At 42.1% G+C, this 16,326-nt stretch overlaps 1 protein-coding gene across 1 annotated transcript in view; it reads left to right on the top strand.

Moving 5' to 3' along the window:
- Positions 1–1,936: 1,936 nt before the first annotated feature.
- The window catches only part of si:ch211-112f3.4 (EF-hand and coiled-coil domain-containing protein 1), an 18,524-nt gene continuing 4,134 nt past the window's right edge, over positions 1,937–16,326 (top strand). The window contains exons 1-6 of the mRNA XM_061875513.1: positions 1,937–2,614; positions 7,842–8,268; positions 8,338–8,472; positions 11,374–11,438; positions 15,058–15,202; positions 15,282–15,384. Of these exons, the coding sequence (XP_061731497.1) occupies positions 2,116–2,614; positions 7,842–8,268; positions 8,338–8,472; positions 11,374–11,438; positions 15,058–15,202; positions 15,282–15,384 (1,374 nt within the window). The 5' untranslated portion in view covers positions 1,937–2,115. The remainder of the gene's footprint in view (positions 2,615–7,841; positions 8,269–8,337; positions 8,473–11,373; positions 11,439–15,057; positions 15,203–15,281; positions 15,385–16,326) is intronic.

Raw genomic sequence — 16,326 nt, 5'->3', positions numbered from 1 at the left:
GAAGTCTTCCTTATCTTTCTTCAGTTTTAAAAGTCTCTCTGTCTCGATGGAGATCTTCCTTTATTACCTCCTGCTTCCATTGAAAGTCCAGTTTAGAAAACTGCTATCAGACCGCTGCTATCAGTTAGCTCGCCTCCTCAAGTGCGGGCGACGACAGAATTATCCTCGAACAACTCCCCCTCCCGTTCTGCTGCGTGCGTGATCTCTTTATCCCACCGCTGCCACCATGAAGTGTTATTGTATGAATAATACACTGGGTATTTAGGACTGGAACATGCCTGGTTGTTTACATAGCCAGCATAGTAGTAGTGGTGTTACATCCTAAAAGGTCAGTGGTGCACCATAATTGTTCCCAGCACATATCACGTCACTCCTTGTCACTTCTTCTGCAGCCGAGTAGTCGCAAGAAGGATCACTAGCGCCCTCTACCACCAGGAGGCGGGAGTCATTTAATGACTCATATTCGACAGATGCAGCTACGATATTGTGACGGTCTCAAGCCGTCGTCTTGCGGGTTCCCAGGACCACCAAGGAAGGACATGGCTTGAGCAGTTTGACTTGGTTTATTTTTCAACAAAACCTCAGTCCAGGTCGCTCTTCCGCTCGCTCGCCGTCTCCTTGCCTGTCTGTCCGACCGTCGGCTCCAAAGGTATATTAATAAAACATAACTGCTTACTGAGTGGGGGAAGAGTGGATGGTGAGATCGACAGGCGGATCGGTGCGGCGTCTTCAGTAATGCGGACGTTGTATCGATCCGTTGTGGTGAAGAAGGAGCTGAGCCGGAAGGCAAAGCTCTCAATTTACCGGTCGATCTACGTTCCCATCCTCACCTATGGTCATGAGCTTTGGGTTATGACCGAAAGGATAAGATCACGGGTACAAGCGGCCCAAATGAGTTTCCTCCGCCGTGTGGTGGGTCTCTCCCTTAGAGATAGGGTGAGAAGCTCTGCCATCCGGGAGGAACTCAAAGTAAAGCCGCTGCTCCTCCACATGGAGAGGAGCCAGATGAGGTGGTTCGGGCATCTGGTCAGGATGCCACCCGAACGCCTCCCTAGGGAGGTGTTTAGGGCACGTCCAGTCGGTAGGAGGCCACGGGGAAGACCCAGGACACGTTAGGAAGACTATGTCTCCCGGCTGGCCTGGGAACGCCTCGGGATCCCCCGGGAAGAGCTAGACGAAGTGGCTGGGGAGAGGGAAGTCTGGGTTTCCCTGCTTAGGCTGTTGCCCCCGCGACCCGACCTCGGATAAGCGGAAGAAGATGGATGGATGGATGGATGCTTACTGTTCTTTTTAGCAAACCGGTATTCAACAGCTTGGACCTTAAATCCTACTGAATAGTTCTTATCTTCTTCTCTTTATGTGATTTCAGATAGTATAGCTCGGTTGGTAGAGCGGCCGTGCCAGCAACTTGAGAGTTGCAGGTTCGATTCTCGCTTCTGCCATCCTAGTCACTGCCGTTGTGTCCTTGGGCAAGACACTTTACCCACCTGCTCCCAGTGCCACCCACACTGCTTTAAATGTAACTTAGATATTGGGTTTCACTATGTAAAGCGCCTTGAGTCACTTGAGAAAAGCGCTATATAAATATAATTCACACTCACAAATCAGCCTCCTCCATTTTAAAAAAGATGACAGGGAAAGTGTCACTTGTTACGTGACGAGTTTGACCCGGCGGTAATACTAAGCATGCGCTAATTATTTTGCGAGTAATTCAAGACAGGCACATACTATATACCCGGCGGCAATTCAAGGAAATATGGTAAATTGGATTGTTTTTTTAAATAAGAAAAGATCAAAATTGCCCCTCTTTACTTTGATTTTTCAGTCTGCGGCTCTCAGTGGAAAAAGTTTGGACACCCCTGCCCTACAGTAATCCAGATCGGATTATTTGTGCCAAATATCGATAACATCAGGTCACTGATACTCCCCACTATCGACCTTTGGATCGACCCACACCCCCCGAGTTGCCTTCGGCCTGGATCACATCTGCAGTTGATGCTCCGTGAATGAAGTTGAGTTTACTTTTCTAAGAAATTAGTTTCAACTTTCCCCCCGTTGATATTTTAACTTTGCGTCGTAAAGTCCGGTAAGAAAAAGGGAAGACTTCCGCGGACTATGAGGCGCGTCCAGGCTCGGCCACGAGCAGCGCGGAGGAGCGAGTGGCTGCGGTGCGCCTTGGCCCACCACCACGACCCCAACCCGGGCGTGGAGAACGAGATAGTCGTGCTGGCCACCGGCATCGACCAGTACTTGCAGGAGGTCTTCCACCATCTTGCTTATCCCAGCCGGGAGGACAAGGTGTCGGCGGAGGACTTCGCCGCGCTGTGCTCGGTGCTGGGAGTCCGGGAGAAGACCGCCAAGCAAGCCGGGGATGAAGACGGCGATGACGGGGAGCTCGGCCATGTTTGCTCGGGGCTGCCCTGCCAGTTGACTTTCAAGGACTTCCACGCGCGTCTGTGCGGCTTCTTTCGGCTGCGGGACTGCGGCTGGCGGATGCCCGTCACGGAGGAGACCGAGCTGGTGGAAAGACAGATTCTTCTCCGGTGGCCTCGGCTGAGGAGGAGAAAAGATGTCGCCGCGGATGGGAGCAAGAAGGCGGGCGACACCGAGTCAGGTACGCTCGGTGTGGTTGACAACACGGCAAAAACACGTCATATTCCTGTGGGACAGGGGTCTTTTTATGCTAGCGGGGTCTATAATGTAGCCCGGGAGAGTTAGGGATACATGGGATTCTGGGTATTTGTGCTGTCGTGTTTATAATAATAATGATGGATTAGATTTATATCGCGCTTTTCTATTGTTAGATACTCAAAGCGCTCACCGAGAAGTGGGAAGCCATCATTCATTCACACGATGGTGGTGGTAAGCTACATCTGTAGCCACAGCTGCCCTGGGGTAGACTGACGGAAGCGTGGCTGCCAGTTTGCACCTACGGCCCCTCCGACCACCACCAATCATTCATTCATCATTCATTCACCAGTGTGAGCGGCACCGGGGGCAAAGGGTGAAGTGTCCTGCCCAAGGACACAACGGCAGCGATTTGGATGTCAATAGGTGGGAAGCGAACCTGCAACCCTCAGGTTTCTGGCACGGCCGCTCTACCATCTACGCCATTCCGCCCCATATATATATATATATATATATATATATAGAAATAAATAAATGTTTAAAACGATCATTGTGCTAAGAAAGCACAGCTTGTAAGTTGAATGTGCACAATTAGCTTATTTGCTCAGACTGCAATCAATCAATCAATCAATCAATGTTTATTTATATAGCCCCAAATCACAAATGTCTCAAAGGACTGCACAAATCATTAAGACTACAACATCCTCGGAAGAACCCACAAAAGGGCAAGGAAAACTCACACCCAGTGGGCAGGGAGAATTCACATCCAGTGGGACGCCAGTGACAATGCTGACTATGAGAAACCTTGGAGAGGACCTCAGATGTGGGCAACCCCCCCCTCTAGGGGACCGAAAGCAATGGATGTGGAGCGGGTCTAACATGATATTGTGAAAGTTCAATCCATAGTGGCTCCAACACAGCCAATGTGGTTAGTGAATGAAATTAAAATATTAGCACTTTTTTCTAGTGACTTATTATGGTGAGAAACATTGGGAAAAGTTTCCCATTATAAAAAAAAAAAACAGTTGTTTTTGACAAAAGGCCATAAGACTAGGGATGCACCGAAATGAAAATTTGTGGCCGAAGCCGAATAAAACTTAAACGCTTGGCCGAAGGCCGAATAATGAATGCAGTTTTTCACAATTTTTTTATATTGCATAAATAGCCTAGAATAAATATTTAGACATGTTTTTCAAATAAAGTATTTTTTTATTGAATATTAACATCTTTTAAATATTCCAGTAGCCTTTGCTTTTCCAAAAAAGCACAAAGTTTTTCATTTATATTAGGCCTTCAAACAAAACATGCATTCCCCAAAAAAAATAAAGTACATTAAAGTGGATAAACCCACAACAAATGAATTATTGTCCTTTTGGCAAAAGTCTGCTTAGCCACAGTAGATATGCGAATAATGTAAACAGAAGGCTCAAGTAAATCTCAATAAGTGTGTGCTTGTAACCTCATACACTTATACAGGTAGCCTACACAACAGGCTAATAATGTAAACAGAGGCCCCACTAAATCTCAATAAGTGTGTGCTTGTAACCTCATACACTTATACAGGTAGCCTACACAACAGGCTAATAATGTAAACAGAGGCCCCACTAAATCTCAATAAGTGTGTGCATGTAACCTCATACACTTATACAGGTAGCCTACACAACAGACTAATAATGTAAACAGAGGCCCCACTAAATCTCAATAAGTGTGTGCTTGTAACCTCATACACTTATACAGGTAGCCTACACAACAGGCTAATAATGTAAACAGAGGCCCCACTAAATCTCAATAAGTGTGTGCTTGTAACCTCATACACTTATACAGGTAGCCTACACAACAGGCTAATAATGTAAACAGAGGCCCCACTAAATCTCAATAAGTGTGTGCATGTAACCTCATACACTTATACAGGTAGCCTACACACCAGCACACACACAATTTAAAGAACACACATCAGAGAAATACCGTCTGCTCGGTATCGTGTAACGGGGCTCAATGTGCTCCATGAGTCTCCGAAAGCCAACCTCCTCCACAACACTAAACGCTTGATCATCCAAAGCCATAAACTCCATGACCTTCTTTGTCAGTCTTTGCTTTGGCACCGTCAGTCGCAAACTTTTTGGTCCTCTCAAAGACGTCGGCCACGAGGCGCCTCCTCGAGACAGTTTGGCTGAACATTCGTTCCAATGTTCATATTTCCCCGTGTTTGTTGCATTTTCCTTGTGTTTCGCAGGATTGTAAATAATTAGGATGGAGACGCGGTGTGACGTTCATATGTTGTCAATATTCAGTGTTTTATCGCTCATAGTTAATATTATAAATCCCACATTCTTCATATTCATGTACTTTCTGGCTGTCTCAACGTTTTTAGCGTTCAATCAGAGCGGTACAGCTCGGTTGTTTCAGTGGCCGTGCCAGAGACTTGAGGGTTCCAGGTTCGATCCCTGCTTCCGCCTTCCTAGTCACTGCCGTTGTGTCCTTGGGCAAGACACTTGACCCACCTGCTTCCAGTGCCACCCACACTGCTTTGAATGTAACTTAGATATTGGGTTTCACTATGTAAAAGCACTTTGAGTCACTAGAGAAAAGCGCTATATAAATATAATTCACTTCACTTCACTACAAACTGCAATACTTTTGTCACTTTCCGCCACTTTAAAATATCTCCACACTGCTGACATTTTTCCGAAGGCGCCTGGTTCCAACGTCACCGCGTCACAACATCACTGCACGTTGGTTGATTGCGTCACCGCCTCAAAAAATTGCGTCATTGCGTCACACGCCACTATTCGGCCTTGCATTGAACTCATTCCAACGAAGGCCGAATGTGGCTTTTTTTGCCATATTCGGACAAATATATTCGGTTACCGATTAATCGGTGCATCCCTACTTAAGACTGATGATATCTAATGTTATACTAAAAAAGGTATATAATTGGATAAAACATGTCTGTATATTTCAAGCTTTGAAAGTCAAAAAAGTAAGGAAAAACATTGCTGACTTTTTATGAAAAAATCCCTTTCGGTTCCTAAGAGGAAGTGTGTATAATCAATATTTGGTTTGCACAAGGATTAAATACGGTGTTAGCTTTCACTGTTATGCTGATGACACCCAACTCTACATGCCCCTAAAGCTGACCAACACGCCGGACTGTAGTCAGCTGGAGGCGTGTCTTAATGAAATTAAACAATGGATGTCCGCTAACTTTTTGCAACTCAACGCCAAAAAAACGGAAATGGTGATTATCGGTCCTGCTAGACACCGACCTCTATTTAATAATACAACTCTAACATTTGACAACCAAATAATAAAATAAGGTGACACGGTAAAAAATCTGGGTATTATCTTCGACCCAACTCTCTCCTTTGAGGCACACATTAAAAGCGTTACTAAAACGGCCTTCTTTCATCTCCGTAATATCGCTAAAATTCGCTCCATTTTGTCCACTAAAGACGCTGAGATCATTATCCATGCATTTGTTACGTCTCGTCTCGATTACTGTAACGTATTATTTTGGGGTCTCCCCATGTCTAGCATTAAAAGATTACAGTTGGTACAAAATGCGGCTGCTAGACTTTTGACAAGAACAAGAAAGTTTGATCATATTACGCCTGTACTGTATATACCTTTATATACATATATACCTATACTGTATATACCTTTATATACATATATACATACATATATACCTATACTGTATATACCTTTATATACATATATACATACATATATACCTATACTGTATACACCTTTATATACATATATACATACATATATACCTATGCTGTATATACCTTTATATACATATATACCTATACTGTATATACCTTTATATACATATATACATACATATATACCTATACTGTATATACCTTTATATACATATATACATACATATATACCTATACTGTATATACCTTTATATACATATATACATACATATATACCTATACTGTATATACCTTTATATACATATATACATACATATATACCTATACTGTATATACCTTTATATACATATATACATACATATATACCTATACTGTATATACCTTTATATACATATATACATACATATATACCTATACTGTATATACCTTTATATACATATATACATACATATATACCTATACTGTATATACCTTTATATACATATATACATACATATATACCTATACTGTATATACCTTTATATACATATATACATACATATATACCTATACTGTATATACCTTTATATACATATATACATACATATATACCTATACTGTATATACCTTTATATACATATATACATACATATATACCTATACTGTATATACCTTTATATACATATATACATACATATATACCTATACTGTATATACCTTTATATACATATATACATACATATATACCTATACTGGCTCACCTGCACTGGCTTCCTGTGCACTTAAGATGTGACTTTAAGGTTTTACTACTTACGTATAAAATACTACACGGTCTAGCTCCATCCTATCTTGCCGATTGTATTGTACCATATGTCCCGGCAAGAAATCTGCCTTCAAAGGACTCCGGCTTATTAGTGATTCCCAAAGCCCAAAAAAAGTCTGCGGGCTATAGAGCGTTTTCATTTCGGGCTCCAGTACTCTGGAATGCCCTCCCGGTAAAAGTTCGAGATGCCACCTCAGTAGAAGCATTTAAGTTTCACCTTAAAATTCATTTGTATACTCTAGCCTTTAAATAGACTCCCTTTTTAGACCAGTTGATCTGCCGCTTCTTTTCTTTTTCTCCCTATGTCCCACTCTCCCTTGTGGAGGGGGTCCGGTCCGATCCGGTGGCCATGTACTGCTCGCCTGTGTATCGGCTGGGGACATCTCTGCGCTGCTGATCCGCCTCCGCTTGGGATGGTTTCTTGCTGTGAACGGGACTCTCGCTGCTGTGTTGGATCCGCTTTGGACTGGACTCTCGCGACTGTGTTGGATCCATTATGGATTGAACTTTCACAGTATCATGTTAGACCCGCTCCACATCCATTGCTTTCCTCCTCTCCAAGGTTCTCATAGTCATCATTGTCACCGACGTCCCACTGGGTGTGAGTTTTCCTTGCCCTTATGTGGGCCTACCGAGGATGTCGTAGTGGTTTGTGCAGCCCTTTGAGACACTAGTGATTTAGGGCTATATAAGTAAACATTGATTGATTGATTGATGCTTCTTTCATTCTGTCCCCCCAGAAGAGTTGTGTGCCCTCAGAGAGTTGGTGGAGGACCTCCGCTCGGCACTGCAAGGCAGCGACGCACGTTGCCTGGCCCTGGAAGTGGCTCTGAGAAGAGAGAGGGGCCGCACTGTCCCTCCCAGCCCGACCACTGTTTGCTACCCAACATCCTCCGTCTCCCTCCTACAAGGCAAACTGGTGCCCACTCGCCGCATCAAAGGCCGTGCGGACGCAGGCGAGGGAGTCAGAAGGTTCGGCCGGCGATGGGAGACGTGGGACCCCCTCTTCAGAGAGTTGAAGCTGATCCGTTCATCTCGTGACGGACAGCTGGAAGAAGCCATCAAGTTCAACGAGCGTCTGGAGCGGGAGTTGCGATGGGCATACCAGGAAGTGCGGGCACGTCAAGCGGCGGAATCTGCTCTGAGGAGGGAGAACAACCAAATTAGGTCGGATTTTTGTCTCGGTCGCGAGTCCTCTGTTGATTTCATGGTTGCTATGTTCATGATCTCCATCAGGAGGCGAGCGGAGGAGGCCAGAGAGGCTTTGAGTTTGGGTCTTGACAGGGTCAGAAGGATTCAGGAACAAGCTGAATCTGTGCCACAGCTTCAGTCCAGGATCAGCCAGCTGCAGATGGAACTGGAGCAGTATCGGTAGGCAACATGAGCAAGTATTCTCACATTGGACATAGTGGATGTAAACAAAGACCCAACACAGCCCTTTGAGACATTTGTGATTAATGGCTATATTGATTGATAGACAAACCCCGTTTCCATATGAGTTGGGAAATTGTGTTAGATGTAAATATAAACAGAATACAATGATTTTAAATCCTTTTCAAGCCATATTCAGTTGAATATGCTACAAAGACAACATATTTCATGTTCAAACTGATAAACATTTTTTTTTTGTACAAATAATCATTAACTTTAGAATTTGATGCCAGCAACACGTGACAAAGAAATTGGGAAAGGTGGCAATAGATACTGATAAAGTTGAGGAATGCTCATCAAACACTTATATGGAACATCCCACAGGTGTGCAGGCTAATTGGGAACAGGTGGGTGCCATGATTGGCTATAAAAACAGCTTCCATGAAATGCTCAGTCTTTCACAAGAAAGGATGGGGCGAAGGTCACCAATTTGTAAGCAAATTGTCAAACAGTTTTAGAACAACATTTCTCACGAGCTATTGCAAGGAATTTAGGGATTTTACCATCTACGGTCCGTAAAATCATCAAGAGGTTCAGAAAATCTGGAGAAATCCCTGCACGTAAGCGATGATATTACGGACTTTTGATCCCTCAGGCGGTACTGCATCAAAACCCGGCATCAGTGTGTAAAGGATATCACCACATGGGCTCAGGAACACTTCATAAAACCACTGTCAGTAACTACAGTTGGTCGCTACATCTGTAAGTGGAAGTTAAAACTCTACTATGCAAAGCGAAAGCCATTTATCAACAACATCCAGAAACGCTGGCGGCTTCTCTGGGCCCGAGCTCATCTAAGATGGACTGATGCATAGTAGAAAGGTGTTCTGTGGTCTGACGAGTCCACATTTCAAATTATATTTGGAAACAGAGGTTGTGGTGTCCTCCAGATTAAAGAGGAAAATAACCATTCGGATTGTTCTAGGCGCAAAGTTGAAAAGCCAGCATGTGTGATGGTATGGGGGTGTATTAGTGCCCAAGGCATGGGTAACTTACACATGTGTGATGGTATGGGGGTGTATTAGTGCCCAAGGCATGGGTAACTTACACATGTGTGATGGTATGGGGGTGTATTAGTGCCCAAGGCATGGGTAACTTACACATGTGTGATGGTATGGGGGTGTATTAGTGCCCAAGGCATGGGTAACTTACACATGTGTGATGGTATGGGGGTGTATTAGTGCCCAAGGCATGGGTAACTTACACATGTGTGATGGTATGGGGGTGTATTAGTGCCCAAGGCATGGGTAACTTACACATGTGTGATGGTATGGGGGTGTATTAGTGCCCAAGACATGGGTAACTTACACATGTGTGATGGTATGGGGGTGTATTAGTGCCCAAGGCATGGGTAACTTACACATGTGTGATGGTATGGGGGTGTATTAGTGCCCAAGACATGGGTAACTTACACATGTGTGATGGTATGGGGGTGTATTAGTGCCCAAGGCATGGGTAACTTACACATGTGTGATGGTATGGGGGTGTATTAGTGCCCAAGACATGGGTAACTTACACATGTGTGATGGTATGGGGGTGTATTAGTGCCCAAGACATGGGTAACTTACACATGTGTGATGGTATGGGGGTGTATTAGTGCCCAAGACATGGGTAACTTACACATGTGTGATGGTATGGGGGTGTATTAGTGAACAAGGCATGGGTAACTTACACATGTGTGATGGTATGGGGGTGTATTAGTGCCCAAGACATGGGTAACTTACACATGTGTGATGGTATGGGGGTGTATTAGTGCCCAAGACATGGGTAACTTACACATGTGTGATGGTATGGGGGTGTATTAGTGCCCAAGACATGGGTAACTTACACATGTGTGATGGTATGGGGGTGTATTAGTGCCCAAGACATGGGTAACTTACACATGTGTGATGGTATGGGGGTGTATTAGTGAACAAGGCATGGGTAACTTACACATGTGTGATGGTATGGGGGTGTATTAGTGCCCAAGACATGGGTAACTTACACATGTGTGATGGTATGGGGGTGTATTAGTGCCCAAGACATGGGTAACTTACACATGTGTGATGGTATGGGGGTGTATTAGTGCCCAAGACATGGGTAACTTACACATGTGTGATGGTATGGGGGTGTATTAGTGCCCAAGGCATGGGTAACTTACACATGTGTGATGGTATGGGGGTGCATTAGTGCTCAAGGCATGGGTAACTTACACATCTGTGAAGGCACCATTAATGCTGAAAGGTACATACAGGTTTTGGAACAACATATGTTGTCATCCAAGCAACGTTATCATGGACGCCCCTGCTTATTTCAGCAAGACAAGTGTTACAACAGCGTGGCTTCGTAAAAAGAGTGCGGGTACTTTCCTGGCCTGCCTGCAGTCCAGACCTGTCTCCCATGGAAAATGTGTGAAGCGTAAAATACGACAGCGGAGACCCCGGACTGTTGAAGGACTGAAGCTCTACATAAAACAAGAATGGGAAAGAATTCCACTTTCAAAGCTTCAACAATTAGTTTCCTCAGTTCCCAAATGTTTATTGAGTGTTGTTAAAAGAAAAGGTGATGTAACACAGTGGTGAACATGCCCTTTCCCAACTACTTTGGCACATGTTGCAGCCATGAAATTCTAAGTTAATTATTATTTGAAAAATAAATAAAGTTTATGAGTTTGAACATCAAATATGTTGTCTTTGTAGCATATTCAACTGAATATGGCTTGAAAAGGATTTGCAAATCATTGTATTCTGTTTATATTTACATCTAACACATTTCCCAACTCATATGGAAACGGGGTTAGTAAAAATAGTGTGTAGGAGAATCACATAAGATATTTGAAAAATGGTTGTACATCTATTCCAGATTCAGTTGTGTCTGTCTCCCTGACGCTGCTCCAACCAGAGGAGTCGCAAGCTACCCGAAAACAGGTAAGGAATCTTTAAATCTCATGACTAGAATATAGGCCAGACCTGGGCAAAATACTGCCCGCCAGACGTTCTACATCATTTTTTTCGACCTTTAATATCAAAAATGTTGCCGCCATTATGATGTGCACTGCTGTCTTTAAATGACCGTAAGTCTTGAAATATAGAAAGTATTTTGATGTTTGAAATCTGCGCTTTTGGGTGTTATAAAACAGTGGTGATCAAATGGGGGTACTTGAAGGTATGCCAAGGGGTACGTGAGATTTTTTTTTAATATTCTAAAAATAGCAACAATTCAAAAATCCTTTATAATAGGGATGCACCGATTAATCGGTAACCGAATATATTCGGCCGAATACGGCAAAAAAAGCCACATTCGGCCTTCGGTGGAATGAGTTAAAAACAAGGCCGAATAGTGGCGTGTGACGCAAGTTTTTGAGGCGGTGACGCAATCAACCAACGTGCACTGACGTTGGGATATGTTGTGTACCTGTATAAGTGTATGAGGTTACAATGTTGTGTACCTGTATAAGTGTATGAGGTTACATGCACACACTTATTGAGATTTAGTGGGGCCTCTGTTTACATTATTAGCCTGTTGTGTAGGCTACCTGTATAAGTGTATGAGGTTACATGCACACACTTATTGAGATTTAGTGGGGCCTCTGTTTACATTATTAGCCTGTTGTGTAGGCTACCTGTATAAGTGTATGAGGTTACATGCACACACTTATTGAGATTTACTTGAGCCTTCTGTTTACATTATTAGCCTGTTGTGTAGGCTACCTGTATAAGTGTATGAGGTTACATGCACACACTTATTGAGATTTAGTGGGGCCTCTGTTTACATTATTAGCCTGTTGTGTAGGCTACCTGTATAAGTGTATGAGGTTACATGCACACACTTATTGAGATTTACTTGAGCCTTCTGTTTACATTATTAGCCTGTTGTGTAGGCTACCTGTATAAGTGTATGAGGTTACATGCACACACTTATTGAGATTTAGTGGGGCCTCTGTTTACATTATTAGCCTGTTGTGTAGGCTACCTGTATAAGTGTATGAGGTTACATGCACACACTTATTGAGATTTACTTGAGCCTTCTGTTTACATTATTAGCCTGTTGTGTAGGCTACCTGTATAAGTGTATGAGGTTACAAGCACACACTTATTGAGATTTAGTGGGGCCTCTGTTTACATTATTAGCCTGTTGTGTAGGCTACCTGTATAAGTGTATGAGGTTACAAGCACACACTTATTGAGATTTACTTGAGCCTTCTGTTTACATTATTAGCCTGTTGTGTAGGCTACCTGTATAAGTGTATGAGGTTACAAGCACACACTTATTGAGATTTACTTGAGCCTTCTGTTTACATTATTAGCCTGTTGTGTAGGCTACCTGTATAAGTGTATGAGGTTACAAGCACACACTTATTGAGATTTACTTGAGCCTTCTGTTTACATTATTAGCCTGTTGTGTAGGCTACCTGTATAAGTGTATGAGGTTACAAGCACACACTTATTGAGATTTACTTGAGCCTTCTGTTTACATTATTAGCCGGTTGTGTAGGCTACCTGTATAAGTGTATGAGGTTACAAGCACACACTTATTGAGATTTAGTGGGGCCTCTGTTTACATTATTAGCCTGTTGTGTAGGCTACCTGTATAAGTGTATGAGGTTACAAGCACACACTTATTGAGATTTAGTGGGGCCTTCTGTTTACATTATTAGTCTGTTGTGTAGGCTACCTGTATAAGTGTATGAGGTTACAAGCACACACTTAATTGAGATTTACTTGAGCCTTCTGTTTACATTATTAGTCTGTTGTGTAGGCTACCTGTATAAGTGTATGAGGTTACAAGCACACACTTAATTGAGATTTAGTGGGGCCTCTGTTTACATTATTAGCCTGTTGTGTAGGCTACCTGTATAAGTGTATGAGGTTACAAGCACACACTTAATTGAGATTTACTTGAGCCTTCTGTTTACATTATTAGCCTGTTGTGTAGGCTACCTGTATAAGTGTATGAGGTTACATGCACACACTTATTGAGATTTACTTGAGCCTTCTGTTTACATTATTAGTCTGTTGTGTAGGCTACCTGTATAAGTGTATGAGGTTACAAGCACACACTTAATTGAGATTTAGTGGGGCCTCTGTTTACATTATTAGCCTGTTGTGTAGGCTACCTGTATAAGTGTATGAGGTTACAAGCACACACTTAATTAAGATTCACTTGAGCCTTCTGTTTACATTATTAGCATATCTACTGTGGCTAAGCAGACTTTTGCCAAAAGGACAATAATTAATTTGTTGTGGGTTTATCCACTTTAATGCACTTTATTTTTTTGGGGAATGCATGTTTTGTTTGAAGGCCTAATATAAATGAAAAACTTTGTGCTTTTTTTGAAAAGCAATCCAATCCACTTTATTTATATAGCACATTTAAACAACAATAACGTTTCCAAAGTGCTGCACAGCCATGTTAAAAACAATTGTAAAAAAAAAAAAAAAAAATAATAATAATAATGAAATAAAATAAAATTAAAAAAAGTATATATATATATATACATATTATGCTCCACCAATGACTGAATAAAAACAAAAAATAAATAAATATAAAGCCAATAAAAACAATATAAAAACAAATATGATTAAAAACTATTTTAAAGGGTAAAATCAATTAAAACAGTAAAATAGAAATCAAAGTGTATAAAAAACACAAAGGACCACACAACTCACGTAGTGTTAAAAGCCAAAGAATAAAAGTGGGTCTTAAGACGAGACTTAAAAGAGTCCACTGTGGAAGCAGAGGCTACTGGAATATTAAAAAATGTCAATATTCAATAAAAAATGACTTTATTTGAAAAACATGTCTAAATATTTATTGTAGGCTATGTTTGCAATATTTAAAAAATTGTGAAAAACTGCATTCATTATTCGGTATTCGGCCAAGCGTTTAAATTTTATTCGGCTTCGGCCACAAATTTTCATTTCGGTGCATCCCTAGTTTATGAATATATTTATTGAAATACGCCAACAAAATATGAATGTAAGTTCATGAAGTGTGAAAAGAAATACAACAATGCAATATTCAGTGTTGACAGCTAGATTTTTTGTGGACATGTTCCATAAATATTGATGTTAAAGATTTCTTTTTTTGTGAAGAAATGTTTCGACTAAAGACCTACTGAAAGCCACTACTAGCGACCACACAGTCTGATAGTTTATATATCAATGATGAAATATTAACATTGCAACACATGTCGAGCTTTGAATGGTTGACCAAATACTTACTTTCCACCATCATTTACAAATAAATTCTTTAAAATTCCTGGATTTTTGGTTCCCATTCTGTCTGTCACAGTTGAAGTGTACCTATGATGAAAATGACAGACCTCTGTCATCATTTGAAGTGGGAGAACTTGCACAATCGCTGGCTGACTAAATACTTGTTCGCCCCACTGTATATCATCATCATATGATCATAACTCGACCGCAGAATAAAAACTTTCTGTAAAAAAATGGAACTGATTTGTAGCCTTATTGTGGTTTATTATTGATTTATTATTCACTATTTATTGTAGCGTTCATGGCAACGTGTTTTGGGCCCTTTCAGACGCGGAATGTCTGCAGAGAGCGGTGGAGGGCCGAGCCGCCTCTGACGAAGAGGAAGAGGGCCAAAGGGGGGCCGTCGAGCAAGGACAACGCTGCCCCCTGGAGGCCAAAAAGCACATCCACCCACCAGACGGCTGCGCTAAAGGGTTAGCTCGTTTTGTAGCCTGCAGAAGAAACCGGCGACACGCTCACTCCTTCGCTTCTTTTTCCTCCACCTTCTTGAAGATGTCAGAGTCGCTGTTCTAAGGGCCAACAAAGCAGCGAGTCAGAGGCCAGCAGGGGGCGCTGCAGCTGGCCCGGACTAAACCAAGAGTTGGAGGAGGAGAAGGTGAGACTACATGTTTTATTTAACAATGGATGATTGATTGATTGATACTTGTATTAGTAGATTGCACAGTACAGTACATATTCTGTACAATTGACCACTAAATGGTAACACCCCAATAAGTTTTTCAACTTGTTTAAAGGTCTACTGAAAGCCACACAGTCTGATAGTTTATATATCAATGATGAAATATTAACATTGCAACACATGACAATACGGCCGCTTTAGTTTACTAAATTACAATTTTAAATTTCCGGCAAAGTATCCTGTTGAAAACGTCAGGGAATGATGACGCTTATGTTGACACGTGTTTATGACGTTATTGGTTGGAGCGGACATTTTAGCCCAGCACCACTCAAGGCTAAAAGTCGTCTGCTTTAATCGCATGATTCCGCAGTATTTTGGACATCTGTGTTGCTGAATCTTTTGCAATTTGTTCAATTAATAATGGAGACGTCAAAGAAAAATGCTGTTGGTGGAAAGCGGTGAATTGCAGCTGCAGCCGGTGTTTCTTTGTTTGTTGTGAAGCTTTAATATGGAACAGAGCGGTCAAGCGGACATGTTTCTCTACCACATGTCAACCGGCAAGTTTTCAGATGAGAAAATTGTGATATTAAGTCGGCTCTTACTGGAGACTTGAGCGGAGTTTGCGTCCTCCTGCAGCAGCTGTCAAAAAGGCAGCTGTGACTTTCTTGGCTCCTCCATATGGCTTCACTCAGAGACACTGGCGGTCACCGCAGCCCTCCGACTTTCAGGTATGACTTTATAATCTCACTAAAACACTAGTAACACAATGAGCAGATAAGGGATTTTCCAGAATTATCCTAGTAAATGTGTCTAAAAACATCTGAATCGCTCCCACTGCCCTGTCTTTTTATATATTGTTTCTAGTCCTTCACTCTTACTATCCTCATTCATGAATCTTTCATCCTCGCTCAAATTAAT

This window comes from Nerophis ophidion, linkage group LG16 (genome assembly GCF_033978795.1).
Source record: "Nerophis ophidion isolate RoL-2023_Sa linkage group LG16, RoL_Noph_v1.0, whole genome shotgun sequence".
Lineage (NCBI taxonomy): Eukaryota > Metazoa > Chordata > Actinopteri > Syngnathiformes > Syngnathidae > Nerophis > Nerophis ophidion.
Note: the sequence above shows the minus strand (reverse complement) of the source record. Positions and strands in the feature narration are given on the sequence as shown.